Source organism: Echeneis naucrates, chromosome 16 (genome assembly GCF_900963305.1).
Source record: "Echeneis naucrates chromosome 16, fEcheNa1.1, whole genome shotgun sequence".
In the NCBI taxonomy this organism is placed as follows: domain Eukaryota; kingdom Metazoa; phylum Chordata; class Actinopteri; order Carangiformes; family Echeneidae; genus Echeneis; species Echeneis naucrates.
Genome location: NC_042526.1, coordinates 22158193 through 22176387, shown reverse-complemented (window position 1 = coordinate 22176387; position 18195 = coordinate 22158193). Strand labels below are relative to the sequence as shown.

The following is an 18195-nucleotide window of genomic DNA, read 5'->3' as shown; positions in this document are numbered from 1 at the left end:
TCAATGAAAAAGACAGTGAATGAATTAATGACTTAATTAATTGATTAATGTGTATTTTTCTGTTTTCAGGAGCGCAATACTGAAAATAAAATCTGACTGGACACTGGATTCATCACCAGCACTACAACCAGAAGCTGAGATAGGCACATCACTAGAGTATCAGCTCTTAAAATTAGATAAGTTGTGATGTTAGGTCACGTCATACTTGGTTGATACAATCACTAAGACGATCAACTTAAAAAAAAAAAAAAACATTGACTGAGCTGGTAAATCAAGATGGCTGACCCCTGCTGTAATGGTGTGCACCAAAGAGGCGGTGACAGCTACGGGACTTATGGAGAAGGTGATGGCCTTGGTGACTACCCTTCCCAGGAAGAAGATGCAGCAAGCGATGTAACAGAGGGGCACGATGAAGAGGATCAGATGTATGAGGGAGAATATCAGGGGATACCGCATCCTGATGAGACGAAGGCTGCACAGAGAGCTGCAAGGTGAGACCCGCCATGTTTGTCTTTCTTTTTCTTATAGATGTGCAACACTGCAGCTACAATCTATGGTCAGTTTTCAGTTCTCTAACTTTGGGCTTCCACTTTCTCAGATGACAATTTTCCCGTAACCTGCTCAGATCGCCCAACAGTGCCAAACAAGTGCCAGCTGCTACATGAACAGCTGAAGATGTAAAATGTTCTAATATTGTTAGCAAGTATGAGATATAAATGATCTTGGCCATTTAAATGAATAGAAATTCATGAATTTTGTATCACTCCGTCATCTGTTAAAGTGCGTTTGTGTTAGACACCCAGCGTTCAACCTCTCCTCCGTTCAGCGTCCTTCTCTCTAATGAACCAGCTCCACAAATACACACCTATTATTTTTTCATGTTCCCTGTGATGTTCCTGTATCAGTATCAACACATCCAAAAACACAGGGAAGCAGGGACAGCACACAAACTTGTTCCAAATGTATCCCCCAGCTACATTGGCATTTCATTCCTATTTCTGCCAATGACAAAATCAAAAGCACGTTTGAAAGCTTTGGTTCTGCTTTGAACAGCTGATGATGAAGTGCATACGCATGTCCCTTCACTTCGCACATCATGTGAGAAAGAAAGCCACTGACCTGACAAACCGGAAACAGACATTTTACAGCCATAGACTTTCAGAAGTATACAAGTAATCAAGATAATTTCTTGTTCTCTCTCTGTGTCCTAGCGCTAAAGCTCAAGCAGCTAAAAGTGGCGTCTCTGAACTGGAAGAGTTATCTGAACAGTATGAGTACATCATGGAAGACTGTGGCCATGGAAAGTTCCAGTGGACGCTCTTTGTGGTGCTGGGCCTGGCGTTAATGGCAGATGGAGTCGAATGTTTTGTGGTTGCCTTTGTTTTACCATCTGCAGAGAAGGATATATGCCTGTCCAACGCGGAAAAAGGAATGTTGGGTAAAAGCTTTGTATTTGCATTGTATTTGTAAAGCATGTGCTACTACAGTACAGGACAAAAATTTGGACTCACTTTCCTATTCATTTGAATGAGAATGTGTGTCCAAACTTTAGGCCTGTATTGTACATGGAGTCCAATCTTTAAGTTTTCCCATAGATGTGGGGTTACATCACAGGCCAGGCCAGTGTTTTCACTGCTGCTTCAAGCCCCTGAAGTGTTTCTGCCGTGTCAGGTCACATTCACGCCCAAACAGAGTTCCATTCATCCACAATTCTGATCAGTATGCCTGTCCTTAGTGCTGAGGAACCCCCTTCCCACAGCATGATGCTCCCCTGTACATGCTTTACTGTGGGGATAGTGTCAGCCAGCTGATGAGCCGTACCTGCTGGTTTTTGAACTTATTGTTTAAAGGGGGGCTCCAGTTAGAGCCGTATGCCTTTCTCTCACTGTCTTGCTAAAGGTTTGATTGATGCGGTGCTGAGATGTTTACCTTTCCATCTGTTACATCCGCGGTGGATTTCTTGGTACCTGGCGGCTCTCTGATACTCTTGTTATGATCAATGACTAAGCAAAGGGAAATCCTTGGATTTCATAGCTATATACAGGAACTGTCCTGAACTGCAGCGTGACCATACATACTCTAAATTATATTCAAACAATTCACAATACACATATCAACTCCATTTGACCACCTTGTTAAGTTCATCAGCATTAATGGTGCTGAAATAAAAGTTTAATAGTCAGTTGTGATAGCAAATCATTGCAATGGTGAATTAATGTGATTTTTTATGACAAAAAGACCTTTAAAAATACAGATGTTTCATTTTTTTGTTACCAAAATAAAAAATGACTATCACACAGTGAGCATTGTCCCTACATGTAGGTTTAATTTATGCTGTCAATGACTTATTATATTTTCATCTTATCAATATCTTATTTTTTATCATACTTTTTTGTTTCCTCTGAAAGCAGTGACAGATCAAAGGATAATTACAAGCATTATGTTATACAGCTGATATGTCATAAATTACATAAAAAGTGCTGAAGCGAGATGCTCAAAACAATATCAATATCTTATGACTATAAAGACATCAGAATGAGACATTCTTACAGTCTATGTGAAGTAGCCGAGAATGTATACATTTGATGTGTTTTCAGACTCCCTCACTCATGAGTTTATGGTCTTCAATACAACACAATGTTCTTCTTTTTAAAATGCTGGTCCCATTTAGAGGAAATAAACCAAGGGGAGAAAAGACGAAGAGCAAGAGCAAAACAAACAGACAGTTGAAGGTGTGGAGGTGAGAGAAGGTTACAAGTGAGGAGAAGGTTTGGGTTAGCAGAGAAAAAGAAGGCAATACATGGAATACCACCAAGGATACAAAAGCAGAAAATGTGAAAGGGTGGAGCAGAGAACTTTTAAAGTTCTCACAATGATTTGTTGTAGCAAACAACTTTGATGGCTCACTTTTACTCCAGTAGTAGTGAAATGTATATGAAAATATAAAATAAGCTTTAGCCAGTTGTACATAAGAGCTCTCATAAAAGAGTGTGTATGTCATTGACATTCCCACTTAACATATCACAGAATATGTTCAATACATAGTATGTGTGTTTACCACTACTGGAAGGAGCTCATGTTGGTATTTAACCGTCTATCATCAGTCAATCTTGACTCAGCAGCAGACAGGCAGGTATTGGTCACACACAGATATCCTCTCTCTTTCTCCCTCCCCTTATGTCTTTCCACATTTTCCTTTTCCATCTGTCTGGTGTCGTACATCATCTGTTTTAAACATCAAAGGCCAAAGGTCAACGTCACCGATCAATATCAAATGTTAAAGTAGGGGAAGTTGACTTTTTTTCTTCATGTATTTAAATATGGTACAGATGACGGACTTGTGCTCCTATGTGTCTTCTCCCTCTACGTTCTATATTTTAAATGACGTGTGTTTTGCACAGTATGTGTAGATGGGCTTTTTTTAATACTTTGAACTCAATATAATGAGTCATAGAGTTAGCTCTCCCCTGCAGCTCAGCCATCTGCATACCTACTGTGGTACAGTGTTGTCAATTTTTGGCTGTAGTTATGGTTAAACCCAATGAAGGTGTTGTGGCAGAAAGAGTCGGCTCAAAAGAGGAATCAGATGGGGAATCTCTTCATTCACGGCGGCCCTACTAACAACATAGTCAGAGACAAAATCCCACATTGCAGAACGTGACATACCTTTTTATATTCAAGTAGGCCATGTGTGTGCGTATTGGGTGGACAGGCTTCATCCTGTTTGCCAGACCTCAGCTTCCATGGAGGGCGGGGGGGTACATTTCTCAAATCCACTCATTTTGAACTTTGGCCATTTGTATGTGGAGTGTGAAAAGAATGAATATTAAATATTAACGAATATGAAAAGATCCAACAAGCTAAGTTAGTGGTCCAAGTAGGTGCAGTAGCTTGGAGTGCAAGCGAGAAATAAATCCCGCTCAAACTAGAAGTTCTCTCTTTACCTCATTTACATTAGTTTGAAATCTCTAACTCCTTTACACCTTTTGTCAGATATCCCCCTCATACCATAAATCTGCCTCAAACACAAACCTTTGTGTAAGCCTGTACCATAGAAATCTCATTCCATGGGTCATGTGATGTGGATTCTGTTTGATGCAAAAATTCAAAATCTTTTTAAAAATCAAAATCTATTTTAGAATTAACCATCGAACCACTTCCATTAAGCCAAGATAGCATATTTATCCCCCTAATGCTTGTTTGTGCATATTCCATACATACCTAGGAACCTTATGTAAGCACTGGTTTCTCATAGGACCGGTCATTATTGCCTGGTATTGCTAATTTGCATCATACCTAAATTTACATGTATTCTATGTGCTATTGTCAAATTAACAATTGTCCAGTTAATTTAGCATCTGCTTGAAAGCAAAAACACAAATACATTTTTTTTCATACAATTTTAAATAACTTCAAGGGTCAAGAGGTTAAAGATGAACTAGAAACCGCGATGGGAGCCCACAGCCTGTCTGTTTTTCTCTCTGTGTGCAGGATTGATTGTCTTCCTAAGCATGATGATGGGAGCGTTTGTGTGGGGTGGGCTGGCAGACAAAGTTGGCCGTCGGCGCTGTCTGATTGTGGCGTTGGCTATGAACTGCGTCTTTGCCTTCCTGTCATCATTCGCCCAAGGCTATGGCTTCTTCCTCTTCTTCAGGCTGCTGTCTGGCATTGGGTAACAATCAATGACACGCACACTTGCATAAGGTGCCACATCATAAGAGCTATCGCTTTTTAGATATACAGATTACATTTAACTGCTATGTATCAGAAGGAAATAATTCATTCCAAGATAAAGCCATTTGTAGTGACTTGACTATGACAATGTAGCTGGTCAGGATTGGGTTTCATTATTAGTATCTCAAAGCAAGGGAAATATGAAGAGAGCTGTAATACACTCTCAATTACTCATTTCCTACCACTTATTCCTTAGGGTCACCACACATCATACTAACAAAGGCTAAAACTGCTCCTGGTAAAGCACATGGATTTACTTAGTGACTTTAATGTAGCGTTTTATTTAAAATGGAATATCCTGAAGATATTTATTTACACTTTTGTGTAATTTGTATAATTCTCTGTACATATGTTCTTACTGGCTCCTTTTGTAAATATAATCCATACACTTTATTTTTTACTTTTTCTTTATCCTTCTTAATTTATAATTGTATTTGCACTACAGAGTTGTCTCTAAATTTCATTGTACATTGTGTATGATGACAATAAAAGCATTCTAATTCTAATTCTAATCATAGTGAGCAGAAAATAAAATGGCCATTACTGGCCATTTACTTATACATGATTATATATGATCATGGCTACATCAACAACACATCTACGTGTTAATTAAAAAAAAAATAAAATTAAAAAAATTAAAACGCACACTTTCGCCCAACCACATCTTACCTCATACCCCACACATGACTGCTCCAGTGTATGATTTAGGAATTCTGTGGCATTGACAGTTCTGTTTTTGTTTTTTCTATTAAAACAGGTTTTATTTTATTGTTGCAATCGTCAATAAAAGTCTCTCTCTCTTTCTCACCCCCCCTCAGTATTGGTGGTACGGTGCCAATCGTGTACTCTTACTTCTCTGAGTTTCTTCAGATGGACAAGAGAGGAGAGCATCTGTCCTGGTTGTGTATGTTCTGGATGATTGGTGGAATTTATGCTTCTTCCACTGCTTGGGGCATCATACCCAGATATGGTGAGAACTTAAAATCTGGATTTAATGATTTTGTCATTTTCTTTCTCATTGAATTGTCACATCCCTACAATGACAATGCTGCTTATATTTCCATTTCAACAAAACTGGTATTTGGACATATGCTGCCATTGCTGCTGCTGTTAAATTTCACAATCATATACATATGTATATATATAGGTGGGAATTTTGTTTTCGTTTTATTTAACCAATGAGTCATTTGTGCGGCAGGTTATTATGGTGTGAGGCAACATCACATGAGTGGGCATAATAAGTAAGAGCAATGACAGTGGTGAAAAAGTGAGGAAGTCCACATCTGGAGCAGGTTGGAGTAGATGGATTGTTGAGGATAACCTTCCTTCCCCAATCATGCTCTGTTTTTTGATCTGCTACTGCTCTCCGTGGTGCTTTAGCTCTTTTGACCCTAGCAGGTGTAATATTATAATGGACCCTGAGAATTTTAAAATTAATCTCATTGAGATGGTAATCCACAGACTCTGCTGCTTTGCTTAGCTTCATTGCAGGTTTTAGTGTTGTCCTTCACTTGAAAATGGAAATGGACGGTTGACAACAGATTCTATGGTGTGGTGAGCAGCACATTGACAACAGTGATTCAATATGTGTGTGTACAGGCTGGGGGTTCAGTATGGGGACAGATATCCAGTTCCACAGTTGGCGAGTATTCGTCCTGGTTGCGTCTCTACCTGCTATCACTTCTCTGGTTGGACTGACCTTCATGCCTGAGAGCCCTCGGTTCCTCCTGGAGGTAAGACTGCACACAGACTTCCTCACCATCTGATCGAACAATGCTGAGAAAAACTACTTATGATTTCAACCAGTAACCCAGATTCCCCATGATGATGGACAAATAAATAATGTATAATATTCGATCATACACTGCTTGCACATTTGCAGTAGATGAGTTATTCATCCAAGCTCAGTATTCACTGCCTCTAAATGATGATGCAGTCAAATACATGATGCAAAGAAACAAGCAAATTACGTGCATGTCCGTGTGTGTGTTGAGCAGAATGGCAAGCACGATGAGGCCTGGATGATCCTGAAGCAGGTCCATGACACCAACTGGAGGGCCAAGGGAAAGCCAGAAAAAGTCTTTACTGTGAGTATATGCATACCTCCCATACAGATGCAACAAGCACAAATGTTTCCACTGACACAATCTGCCATATTTCTTCTTAGATTCAAACACGCACCTGTGTGGGCACACCCCACACACAATCTCCTTTAAGATCATGTTACTTGCGCCTCGAGCCACAACCGAGCGTGTGTGCATCCTATGATTAGCTATAATGTTAGTCCTGAGCTGTAGCCTTGCCTCGAGCTCTGAGGAAAGCTGTTCATCATCTTCTTATTGGATACAGCCTTTGGCCTTCATTAAGGAAGTGGTGCAGTACAACAGGAAGTTTTTTACATAGCACATAAATAAGTGGTAGTGACGTACCTCTGTCTTTGTCTATCCCATTTGTAAGCGGCAAGCTGTGATTGCTGTGTTCTATTAGTACTTGAGATGACAGCAGTAAACACAAGGGTTTTATCATTTTATAAGGGTTATAATGAGACTTTGTTATGTTCAGGAGGAGATACTTGAATCAACATCCAACTTCTTTTGACATGTTCTTCTTTTCTGGGGTCAGGTGACTCACATCAAGGCTCCTACGACAGCAGGAGATGAGTTCATTGAGATTCAGAGTGCCACAGGAACAGCAGTACAGCGATGGACTGTGCGTTCACTCACACTTTGCAAACTGGTGCGTACAAACACTCAGGGGTTAAGACTGAAGCCTGGGAGCAGCTAATTATTTCACATTTCGTCTGAAATTTTTACTCACTATGCAGAATTTAAAACAATTTTGTTTGGGTTAGAGTGAGTGACAACAAATGTTTACTGTTACAGTGAAAGCCTCGTAGATGAAGTTATGTCTGGCTAAAGTGACGAGATAAGATAGCAGTCTTTCCACTCTGGACTCCAGCAGCATCACAAGTTTTAAATGAGACCTTTCTTTTCTAGAGCAATTTATCGATAAAGTTAGACAAAAGTGAAATAATGTAATATAATACAATATGTTCAGTCATATGTCATTCAGCTGTAGTAGAGTGGGTCATCCACTAATCAGAACATTAACACTTTGGCCACATGTCAACAGGTTAGATAATGAACCCTAATATGTCTAAAATGACTGTTGCCTCAGGGTAGAAATGGATACATATCATCTCCATCTTAAAGTGCATTGAGTTATCAATAAGACTAGAAAAGTGCTCTACAAATACAGTTCATATAATGCTAACTAATGCAGGAGTTAGTTCCATGACCTCTTGGATTTAACTTAAGAAACTATTTCACAAGCCTTCAGTAAAACACAAAATATACCAAATTATAACTATCATGTTTGAAGCCATGTCCTGAAATATGGCTTTTTTTCTTACAGTAGGAATATGGTTTAGGGCCAGAATGTATCTCCTCTTTCCATAAACTTTATATGTAGCAGCTCCAAAATATTTAGAATATACCCTGATTTTGTAATTATTTAATATGTAATTATATGTGTGTTGTTATGAGGAGAACATATAGTACAGTCTATAGCACTGAGTCCAGAATGAGCTGCTTCTCGGTTCATGACTGTATTGTTGTTCCAGGTGTTAAGGAATGTGGCGTCTCTCTTCTCTGCAGAGCTGCGTTTTGCCACTCTTTTTATGGCAATCATCTGGTTCTGCATGGCTTTCAGGTGAGTTCACATACAGTATGATGTCATCAGAAGGTTAGACATATGTCCTGGGGATGACACGTGACAGGACGGCCAGAATCAAACGGCATGCTGCCATTATATTCTTCAAATTCTAACACAAAGCAGAGGAATGGTTTCTGTACGAGCTGAAGTTACAGTCTGGTCATATTATGCATATGCATTGATACGGTATTCTCTCCATTTGCATTTTCTGCCAGTTACTATGGTCTGTCTGTTTGGTTCCCTGACATGATCAAGCACCTTCATCACAAGGAGTACCAGTCCAGGATCAAGGTGAGGGCAACAATTCAAGAGTTTTTACTGAATAATTTTCTTCCACACAAATTCCAAAAAAAAAGAAAAAGTTATAAAAAGTTAAGAAGTTATACAACTACAAAGTTAGTGCTCTGCCTGGTAGAGAACTTTGAGCCATAATAACAGAAATCAGTAGAACTTAAATCTGTCTGAATGGAATTTGATTAAAGACGGCTGTATTTGCCACTAACAGCCGTTCCAGGAGCCTCAAAAGAAAATCTTAGCTAGTTGAGTTCAATAATTCAGCTGAAGCAGAAATCCTATTTGACTTGCGACTTTGGTGGGCTGAACTTACTGTACAAACCACCTGCAGAGAAAGTGATATATGTGGCCTTGTCTCTTCTTAGGTGTTCGATGGAGAAAGAGTCGAGAACTTCTATTTTAACTTTTCTCTCGAGAACCAACTCCATAAAAGAGGAATATTCATCAATGACAAGTGAGTCTACCTGGACTTCCTGGACACAAAAAGCTGTCAGATTCAATATGTGCTACAAATACTTTATTTTAACATTTCATATTTAAATATATTTTTTGACTCCTTTAAAAATGTGAGATGGTTGTAAATGACAGAGCTGGTATGAGTTCTTATATATGACCACTTTCTTGGAATTTATTGCGTTTAAAATTTTTGTCCTTTTTTCACATCTTGGGTCTGCTGAAATTATGTTGAATAGTCTTTATTTTCTATATTTTAAGTTTTTATGCAAGTCTTGTGCTGTACTTTTATGAGCTGTGAAAGAATAAGCACAACGGCAACAACATAATTCACTTTTTGGAAGAAAGAGATGGCCATCTTTTGCTTACTCTGCATTTCCTGTTGGGAAGTGATCTTTCTTGTATCATTTCATTTTCACTCATATTGTTATGACAAACCAGCATGACCATCACTACCAAGCTGATGATCTCAACAAAAAACATTGAATGACACTGGTTGGACAGTGAACTTAAAAAGGTTTACATTTTTATTTTATCACAATTTTCAGAGATTATAAAAAGATTTTTTCCATTTGGATGTAGTCCAGAAAGATACACTCTGATTTTGTTATGGCACCTGCGAATCTTAAAGGTTTGTGAAGTGTATGAAGCTGTGGATGGACAAAAGAGTTGCGTCCAAGGTCAAAGGTTAGATTCAAATTTTTGCAGATATATTTTATTTGTGAAATATCTGGGTGATTGCAACTTAACTGTCGGCTTGTCCATGACATCGCAGTTGTCTGTCACATCACTTGCTTGTCTGTGACACAACCAATGAAATAATGTTGCTCGTAGCAAAACCTGAGAGTAATCTATGGTGGATGAGGTGGCATAGATGAGATGCATGCAAATCCTCTACAACGCTGTACTGAATATTTCTTGCTTTTCTTTTTAGCTTTGTTATTGTTTATTAAAAAAAGGACTCCCATTAGCTGTTGCCTAGATAACCAGCTAGTCCATAAACCTTAATTAGACTGCAATATTAAAACAATGCATAACACAAAGCAAACATTACAGCATCAAGGCATTACATGACACATAGACAAAAAGCAATCAAAAACCAAAATCAAATAGCATAACAATTTTAAGCAAACTAAAATCAACAGTGATTTCATTCTAGGTAAAATATTAATTCCCTTTTGAAAACTGGGCTTATCTTTAATATCACTTATGCCACTTGGAAGACAGTTGCACGCCTGTATTGCTCTGTATCTGTATAACAGTTCTTTGCATCTTGATGGATTTAGCCCAGGATAAGGTTATTAGCCTAATACTGGCTCATCTACATTCACTCATTCATTCATCTTCTCCAGCTCATCCGTTTCCGGGTTGCGGGGTGCTGGAGCCAATCCCAGCTCACAATGGGTGAGGGCGGGGTACACCAGTCCATCACAGGGCCAACACACAGAGACAGACAGAGACAAACAACCACTTTGACCTGCAGACAATTTAGAGTCATCAATCAACCCAAACATGATGTCTTTGGACGGTGGGACCCACACAGACACGGGGGAGAACATGCAAATTCAAATCAAATCAAAATCAAATCAGATTCATTTGTATAGCGCCAAATCATAACAAAGTTACATCAAGGCACTTTACATATAGAGCAGGTCTAGAACAAATTCCACACAGAAAGGCCCAGGTCAAACAGCAAACGTCTTGTTGCTGGGCAACAGAATTGGTGTGAGAGTGAATGGTTGTGTATGTCTGTATGTCCCTGTGTGTCAGATCTGCGATGGACGGGCGAGCTGCCAGAGGTGTACCCCGCCCTTGCCTGTTGTCAGTTGGGATTGGCTCCAGAGCTCCCTGCAACCCTGACGAATAAACAGTATAGATGAATACTGAAATGAAATCAGTATTCAGTAAGTAGATTCATAGTTTCTTCCTAAAGTTCAGTCAGTTCAGACACAGTTCATGCACATCAGCAACGTTGAACCTGGAGAATCTGTCAGTTGACTTTGTATTCATTTAGACATGTTCTATTATATTGTATTTTATTATATAATATTATATAATATTTCTCTGAAGTTCAGCCTTCAATTCATTTTAGGAACAGATTTGCTGCTAGGTTCTCTAACAAAATGAGTGTGTTTATCTTCAATGCTTCAACAAACGACAGTTTTCATTGCAGATGTACAGTATGTGCCAGTACTGTTTACACATTTACTTCTATGCTTTTTGCAAAATTCAAAACAGACTCGATGGGCTTTAACTCTGTTCAACATGCAGTTAACAGTGCTGTCACTTATAATATCGCCATGGAGATGATCATCCCACCATTTTGACTCCATCACCAGTCCACAACCAGTACTTATTTCCATGGCAGTATTGGGAGTGATGATCATTTTGGATGTAACTCCATTAGGCCCATTCTGTCCATTCTGATTCTGTACTGCCACAGCAATAGAAAAGAGTCCATGTTCTCTTTGTCTGTTGGTGTGTGTGTGTGCGTCGCATTACATCCCCATAGGTTCATCAGTATAAAGATGAGGTCAATGAAGTTTGAGGACTCACTGTTTGAAGACTGTCGCTTTGAGGACATCAGGTCCAGAGACACAGTGTTTGTGAACTGCACCTTCCGTTCCACTGCCTTCTTTTACACAGGTAGGTTTAGCAGGAGCAGGGCTTCGGAAGAAATACAGCTCAAACACCAAAAGTGAAAGCAGGTCAGAGGTTACATTTTTGGTGAGTTCATCTTAAAGCTTTGCTTACAGGAATAAATGTTAACCCATCATTGTCAAATTAGTGTGTCTTTGTGTGAATGAATTAGCTTGTTTACATATAGAAGTTATCTGCCTTTAAACATTATGTTCACATCTGCGTGAAAGATGGTTTTGATTGCTCCTTTCTCATACAGCTGAATAGACAAAGCAACTGGAGGTTACTTTTCGTTGGTTTAGCTCATAGCAAGCTGAGTGATAATGAATAGTAAAATAGTGGACGCTGATGAATGGTTCACACGCATATTCATTAATTACCAAGACACAGTGGCACCTCCAGACATTTTTCACAGCGGTGGCTGCTGCTGTCTGATGGTCTTCTCATCCCTGCGCTCTGTTACTGATGCTACTCTGCCTGTTCCTCTCCTCCATCCTCCTCTGTTGCTCCCCTGTCGTCTCTTGCCTGGCTGGCTGTGCATTTGAGATGAAATGCATAAGTGGATTGGAGTGGAGTGGCTAGCAAATTCATAGGGGGAGGCTGTCGCCCCCTCTGGACACCCCCTAGTGGCGCCATTGCCAAAACAGTTCAGAATACTTTCCCCCACATCTTGTGCACCAACAGTGCTGAAACTCTGTACTTTTAACTGAAAATACCACATGATACAATATGACAAGATATGGACAACATATGTGTCAGTATAATGATTATGATTACATTATACATTTATGATTCACATCCACTTTCTTGCTAACCCGCGACCTCTTCTATTTTTTTCCTTTTTATTGATAGTGGCCATCATTTTCAACTCCTGTTGCCTACTCAGATTGTTCATGTCTTGTTTACCAAATGTGTTGTTGATAGAGATGATACCATATTATTCCTTTTCACATTATCCAAATTAGCCAAAAATCAATCCAACTGGAATTTAGTCTTTGGGATTGGGCACATCAGATTTTGCCTCCTAGATGGTTGCCAAAATTAATTAATCTACGATAGCAGAAAAATCCCTTTATACAGTACAGGCCAAAAGTTTGGACACCTATCCATTTGAATGAGAAGGTGTGTCCAAACTTTTGGCCTGTACTGAATATTCTGTCAAAGAGGAAATGGTACTTCTTGATTTAAATGGAAAATGCATCCACAATGCATTATGCGACCAATCAAGATGGACCACAGCACAAGTCAGACCCACAGCACCACTACCTCATCCAAAAAAAAAAAAACATGCTGACAGCAAATTTTGAAACTTGACGCAACATGCACACCAATCAATGATATCACAACATGTTGCCACTTCATCTCACAGATCCACCATTCAGATTGACTGGGCTCATATTGGTTAGGAACCACTTCCAAATGGATTACAAATATGGCGCTAAATTTAATTTCAGTTGATATGAAATAATAAAACAGGAAAAACACAATATGATCACCCCTTCACTGTAAGAAACCTTATGAAATTTCAATTGATATTTTCAACCCTTTGTTAAGAAGTGCATCGAAATGTGCTTACCAATAAAACGAATCAGAATTTGCCATTATTATAATATATGTTTCACTGAATCATGTCTGAGACTCAAATGTTGACTTTTTTCCATCTTGGTTTTCCTGTTTTTTGTAGACCTATGGGAGGAAAAGTTCATCAACTGTGAGTTTGAGAACACAACTTTTGAGCACCACAAACAACGCTGCCATCTGGACATTGATGACGACACCGAAACCCTCATTTACATGGTCAGCTTCCTGGGCAGTCTGGCAGTGCTGCCAGGCAGCATCATTTCTGCGCTCTACATGGAAAAGATTGGCAGGGTCAAGATTATAGGTGATTTTTAAAAGTTCCCGATTCTTCATGAAACCAATCGATTTTTCATGTTTCTGCATAGGTATGGTAGGTACCACGTTAAAGCTATCTCACATCATGCTGGAAGACACTGTTAGGGCATTCCAATAGGCCAGCTCTCCAAATAAAGGGTCCTCACTGTAGTTCCAACGGACCCTGTCCAGGGTGGGATTTCTAGAGAGTATTGAAGCTGGTGTTCAGGAAACTGCCACAGCGCATCCTGGAACCCGGAAACAGATAAGCAATAGAAGATGAATGAATTAATCAAAACAGTGCCTTACTTACCTTCATCCGCTTTATCCGTATCCCAGCACACATCGGGCGAGGGGCGGGGTACACCCTGAACAGGTCGCCAGTCCATCGCAGGGCCAACACACAAAGACAAACAACCACTCACGCTCGCATTCACACCTACGGTCAATTTAGAGTCACCAGTTAACCTAGACATGCATTTCTTTGGACAGATGAAGAGAAGAAGAGTAGTGACTATTACTACTAAACATGTACATTTAATATTAACAGTAAGTAGAAATAATTGAGGAAGCAATAATTTTTGTAATGCTAGTAAGAGTAAAAAGTTAGCAAAAGTTAGCAGGTCAGATTTCCAGGGCAGCAACAAGGAGACGTGGTCAGGGACAAGCAGTCAATACCAGGTGATCAGTCTGGAAAAGAGTGCTGGACAGTAGTGCATGACACAACAACAACCTGGCAGTGTCTGTGAGGATCTGGGCCGTTAAAATACTCGCTGGCTGATGAGTGGAGGGGAGCTTCAGCTGGGGAGACCAGAGGGGTATTCCAGAAAGCGGGTTATGTGAAAACTCTGAGTATGTTCACCCTGAGATGAGGGAAACTCTGAGTTATCAGTTCCAGAAAGAGGGGTATCTGAAACTCAGAGTCAATCACCATGGTAACAGACTCTAAACATAACCTGCTCACTGGTTTTCTTTAGGATACCCTGAGTTTCTACCTGTCTCCTCCCACACAAAGAAAGCTGCTGGACATGGATTAATATCAAAGGCCAAGTAATTCGAAATGCTTTACGTGGCGAGAGATTAGATGTCCTGGCGTTTCCAGCATCTGCCATTAATCTCAATGACATTCTCCGGCCATACATCACCAACCTCACACACTGTGGACATGCGCTCACATCACAGCTGATTTTATGCAAACTGTAATTTTCTTTACAACATCAGTGATAAAGAGCACTTTGGAAAGGCAACAGCGTGTAGAGCTGTGAGAAAAGTAACTCTTGCACTGTTCCCAATGATGGTAGTGTTCCCGGGACACAAACCTGTAAGAAACATTAAAGAGGAATTCAACAGGATGGCAGGTGACTGATTTAGAAAATCATATATTCTATTTTAAACGACATACATTCTGCTGCTCTCCCTGTGGCAGCACACAGCATTTCTTCTTCATCATCATCATCATCCTCCTCTTGTGATGCAGGAAAAGATTCAGTTTCAGAATACTCTGAGTCTGGAATACTTACAGCTGCCGGGTGTTCAATAGTTTCAGTCGAAGGCTGAAGGAGGCAGAAATTTTATTTTTTAAAAGACACAAGTTTATACTTATATCTCATGTAGGCACTTGTGTCCTGGGGGGTGACCCCGAGATGTCCCCAGCTCCTCAGCCTCTTTCAGAGGTGGTGGTGGCGGCTCCACCTGTTTTTCAGGCCTCTGCCTTTTTTCTGTTGGCTAAGCAGAATTCAAATGTCAATCTCTTTTTTTATTCATTTTAGTTTATTCGTGTACACATCGTCACTTTTTGAATTACTTAAAAAAAATGGGTAAACATTGTATGATGTGTTCATCCAGTGGGCTGTTAAATGAGATGACGTTAAAACATTTTGTTAGGGGTTTCAATTAATATTCACTTTGTTTAATAGCTTAAGTCAATTAAAAAAAATTGAATTAAAATCAAAGTGAGGTACGATCATAGCTCAGCAAAAATATCCCTTACCTTTTTCAATGATGTTTTGAGATTTCATTTTTAACTGCTTCCAAGTACACTTCTCTCCTGATGGACTGCACCTAAATGAAAATTTTTATTTTATTCCCATTCATATTTATACCTGTAAGCTACGATCTCTTACGGTTAAATGTAAAATCAATGGAATAGTACATCCAAATTTACGCGTTGACTCGAGTAGTAATTTTTTCTCCTGCTGTTTCTCCTTCGCTGCTGCAGGAGTTTTACATTTATGGTGAAACATGTGTTCATACTCTCCATCGGCCTGCATTAAGACCTCCAACCACATCAGGGTGAAATTACTGGATCTTTTTTTCTTTTTCTTTTTTTTTGGGGGGGGGTTGCCATGGTGACTCATGGTATCGGGACTCTATTGATGATGCTTTTTATAGACGTTGTGCACGCGCTCAACTCAAAGTGAACACATTCAGATCAGCTGTTCTGGAACTGGATACTCAGAGTTTGTTGAATATTTCCCTGGTGAAGGAGATTGTGACTGGTGAGGTGGTGAGACAGGAGGCGAGTTAGTGTGGGCTGAGTGTGACAGGACAGCATTCTCAACGCACACGTTTATAATCATATTTATAATAATATAATAAAGTGTCAACAGAATGTGGGTGCAGGATCAGGCATGCTCAGCTGGAATAACAGTTCAGTAATTAACAGTCTGGATGTGGCCTCTGATGGAAGGAGATTCAGGTACGTGTGGAGGAGGTGCAATCTTTCCATAGCAGTGGCCTGAGGTTTTTTTTTTTGTTGTTGTTGTTTTTTTTCAGTCAGAAGCTCCTAAACAGTTCTGTTTTATTTAATTGTGTTTATTTATTTATTTATTTTTTAGCAGTTGGTTAAAAAACAGCAATCTTAAAAGTCTGTGGTACATAACCTAATAAAAAAAAAAAAAAAAACAAAGACAAATTGAATAAATCTAAATTGAAAGGCCTTAAACAGCCTCATTTGATGTAAAAGAGAAGCTGAGGCCTTAGATGATTTAAATATGGAAGCTAGCTCAGAGTTATTTAGCAGGTGGAAGGAGTACCAGTCGCTACTGAGACTTAATGGAGTGTTCAATTGATCTGAAATTGTCATCAGTTTGTTCATTTTCCTCATCCATTCTCTGACACACTTGGTACGCTGCCTCTCAGAGATCAAGTAACTGCTAAACCTGGATTCTGGATTGAGACAGCTCATGGTGGTGTTTGTTTTTTACTTGTCCATTTGTTTTTGTTGCTTAAATTTGTTCTCTGCAGGTGGCTCCATGCTGACTTCAGCAGGGTGCTCCTTCTTCCTGTTCCTGAGCTTCAACCAGTCAGTGACCATTGCCCTGCAATGTTTGTTCTGTGGCATCAGTGTAGCTGCATGGAATGGCATCGAGGTTGTGACAGTGGAGCTTTACCCTGCTTCGAAAAGGTAATAATATTTGTTGGGAAGGCTGGCTCAGCCGTATACAGCATGTCTCAGATGCAGCCAGGGAACAATACTCTGGTGACAGCACTGGCCATTTTCTGTTGTCCTCTCTGTCTTCCAGGGCCACTGCATTTGGTGTGCTGAATGCTCTGTGTAAACTGGCGGCTATTCTGGGCAGCGCTATCTTCTCCAGCTTTGTGGGCATCACCAAAGCTGTCCCTATGTTTCTGTCCTTCACTGCATTGATGTGTGGGGGCCTCGTGGCGCTCAAACTACCAGAAACACGGGAGAAAATCCTCCAGTGAGGTCACTGGGATGCGGACGGTGGGCATTTTCTCATTGTGACCACTTGATGTTTGAAGGCAGTTTGACTTGATTTTGAAAAAAAAAAAAAAACAATTTAAAAATGTCATGCCTGTCAAGCCCTCAGTTTTTGATTTGAAACACAATTTTTATTTTGCGCATACTCAATGAGTGAGAATGAGCACAGTGTTGCAAAAAACACTGTGCTCTGAGAGGAGAAAGCGGCTGAGAGGGATTTCCTGATCATGTAATTACGATATTAAGACAAACTAGAATTGTTATTGTTGTGTAAGAGAAACTTGGTGGTTAAATGGTTTGATCTAACTGGTGACATCTTCCTGCTGTTTGCCTTTGTACCTCGAGTTCAATGAACTGTCCACATGCTTCCAAAGCTTTAATCCTTCCAGCTATTTCAGAAAATGGAATTGTGAAGAGGCTTGTTGACAGTTTACAATCCTCTGAAGTTAAAGTTTACTGAATACACTTTCTGTCAATTATACTGTGCTTCAGCCGCTCTCAGAGTTGTGTTTGTTGGACTGCAGTATCAACAAGAGGAAATTTAAGCTTTCACTCACAGCATGAAGCAGTTCTTGACTTCTCAGCATTTTGCTACATTGTCATTGGTTTCATTCATTCTCTGTATATAGGACAGACTAGATATTATATCAAAAGTGAGCTACATGAAGCTTCTCTTTGTTCAGACAATCTGCCTCCCCCTGTTTGCATTGCTTAAGGTAAAGTTTGGCTGCAGTCTTCAATCATATAGTGGTCCTTGTGTG

At 39.8% G+C, this 18195-nt stretch overlaps 1 protein-coding gene across 1 annotated transcript; it reads left to right on the top strand.

Annotated features, from left to right (window-relative positions):
- Positions 1 to 275: 275 nt before the first annotated feature.
- LOC115056384 (synaptic vesicle glycoprotein 2B-like) lies at positions 276 to 17418 on the top strand. The gene is made up of 14 exons (XM_029522768.1): positions 276 to 491; positions 1212 to 1438; positions 4492 to 4672; positions 5553 to 5704; positions 6334 to 6467; positions 6732 to 6821; positions 7357 to 7470; positions 8357 to 8445; positions 8664 to 8739; positions 9108 to 9196; positions 11708 to 11841; positions 13520 to 13720; positions 16957 to 17116; positions 17235 to 17418. The coding sequence occupies exons 1-14, from the start codon at positions 277 to 279 to the stop codon at positions 17416 to 17418; spliced, it is 2046 nt and encodes a 681-aa protein (XP_029378628.1). The 5' UTR covers position 276.
- Positions 17419 to 18195: the final 777 nt, after the last annotated feature.

Coding starts and splice junctions, on each gene's coding strand:
- LOC115056384 (XM_029522768.1), top strand. CDS start 277: ATGGCTGACCCCTGCTGTAATGGTGTGCACCAAAGAGGCGGTGACAGC. Junction 1,439..4,491: donor CGCGGAAAAAGGAATGTTGG/GTAAAAGCTTTG, acceptor CTCTGTGTGCAG/GATTGATTGTCTTCCTAAGC. Junction 6,822..7,356: donor AGCCAGAAAAAGTCTTTACT/GTGAGTATATGC, acceptor TTCTGGGGTCAG/GTGACTCACATCAAGGCTCC.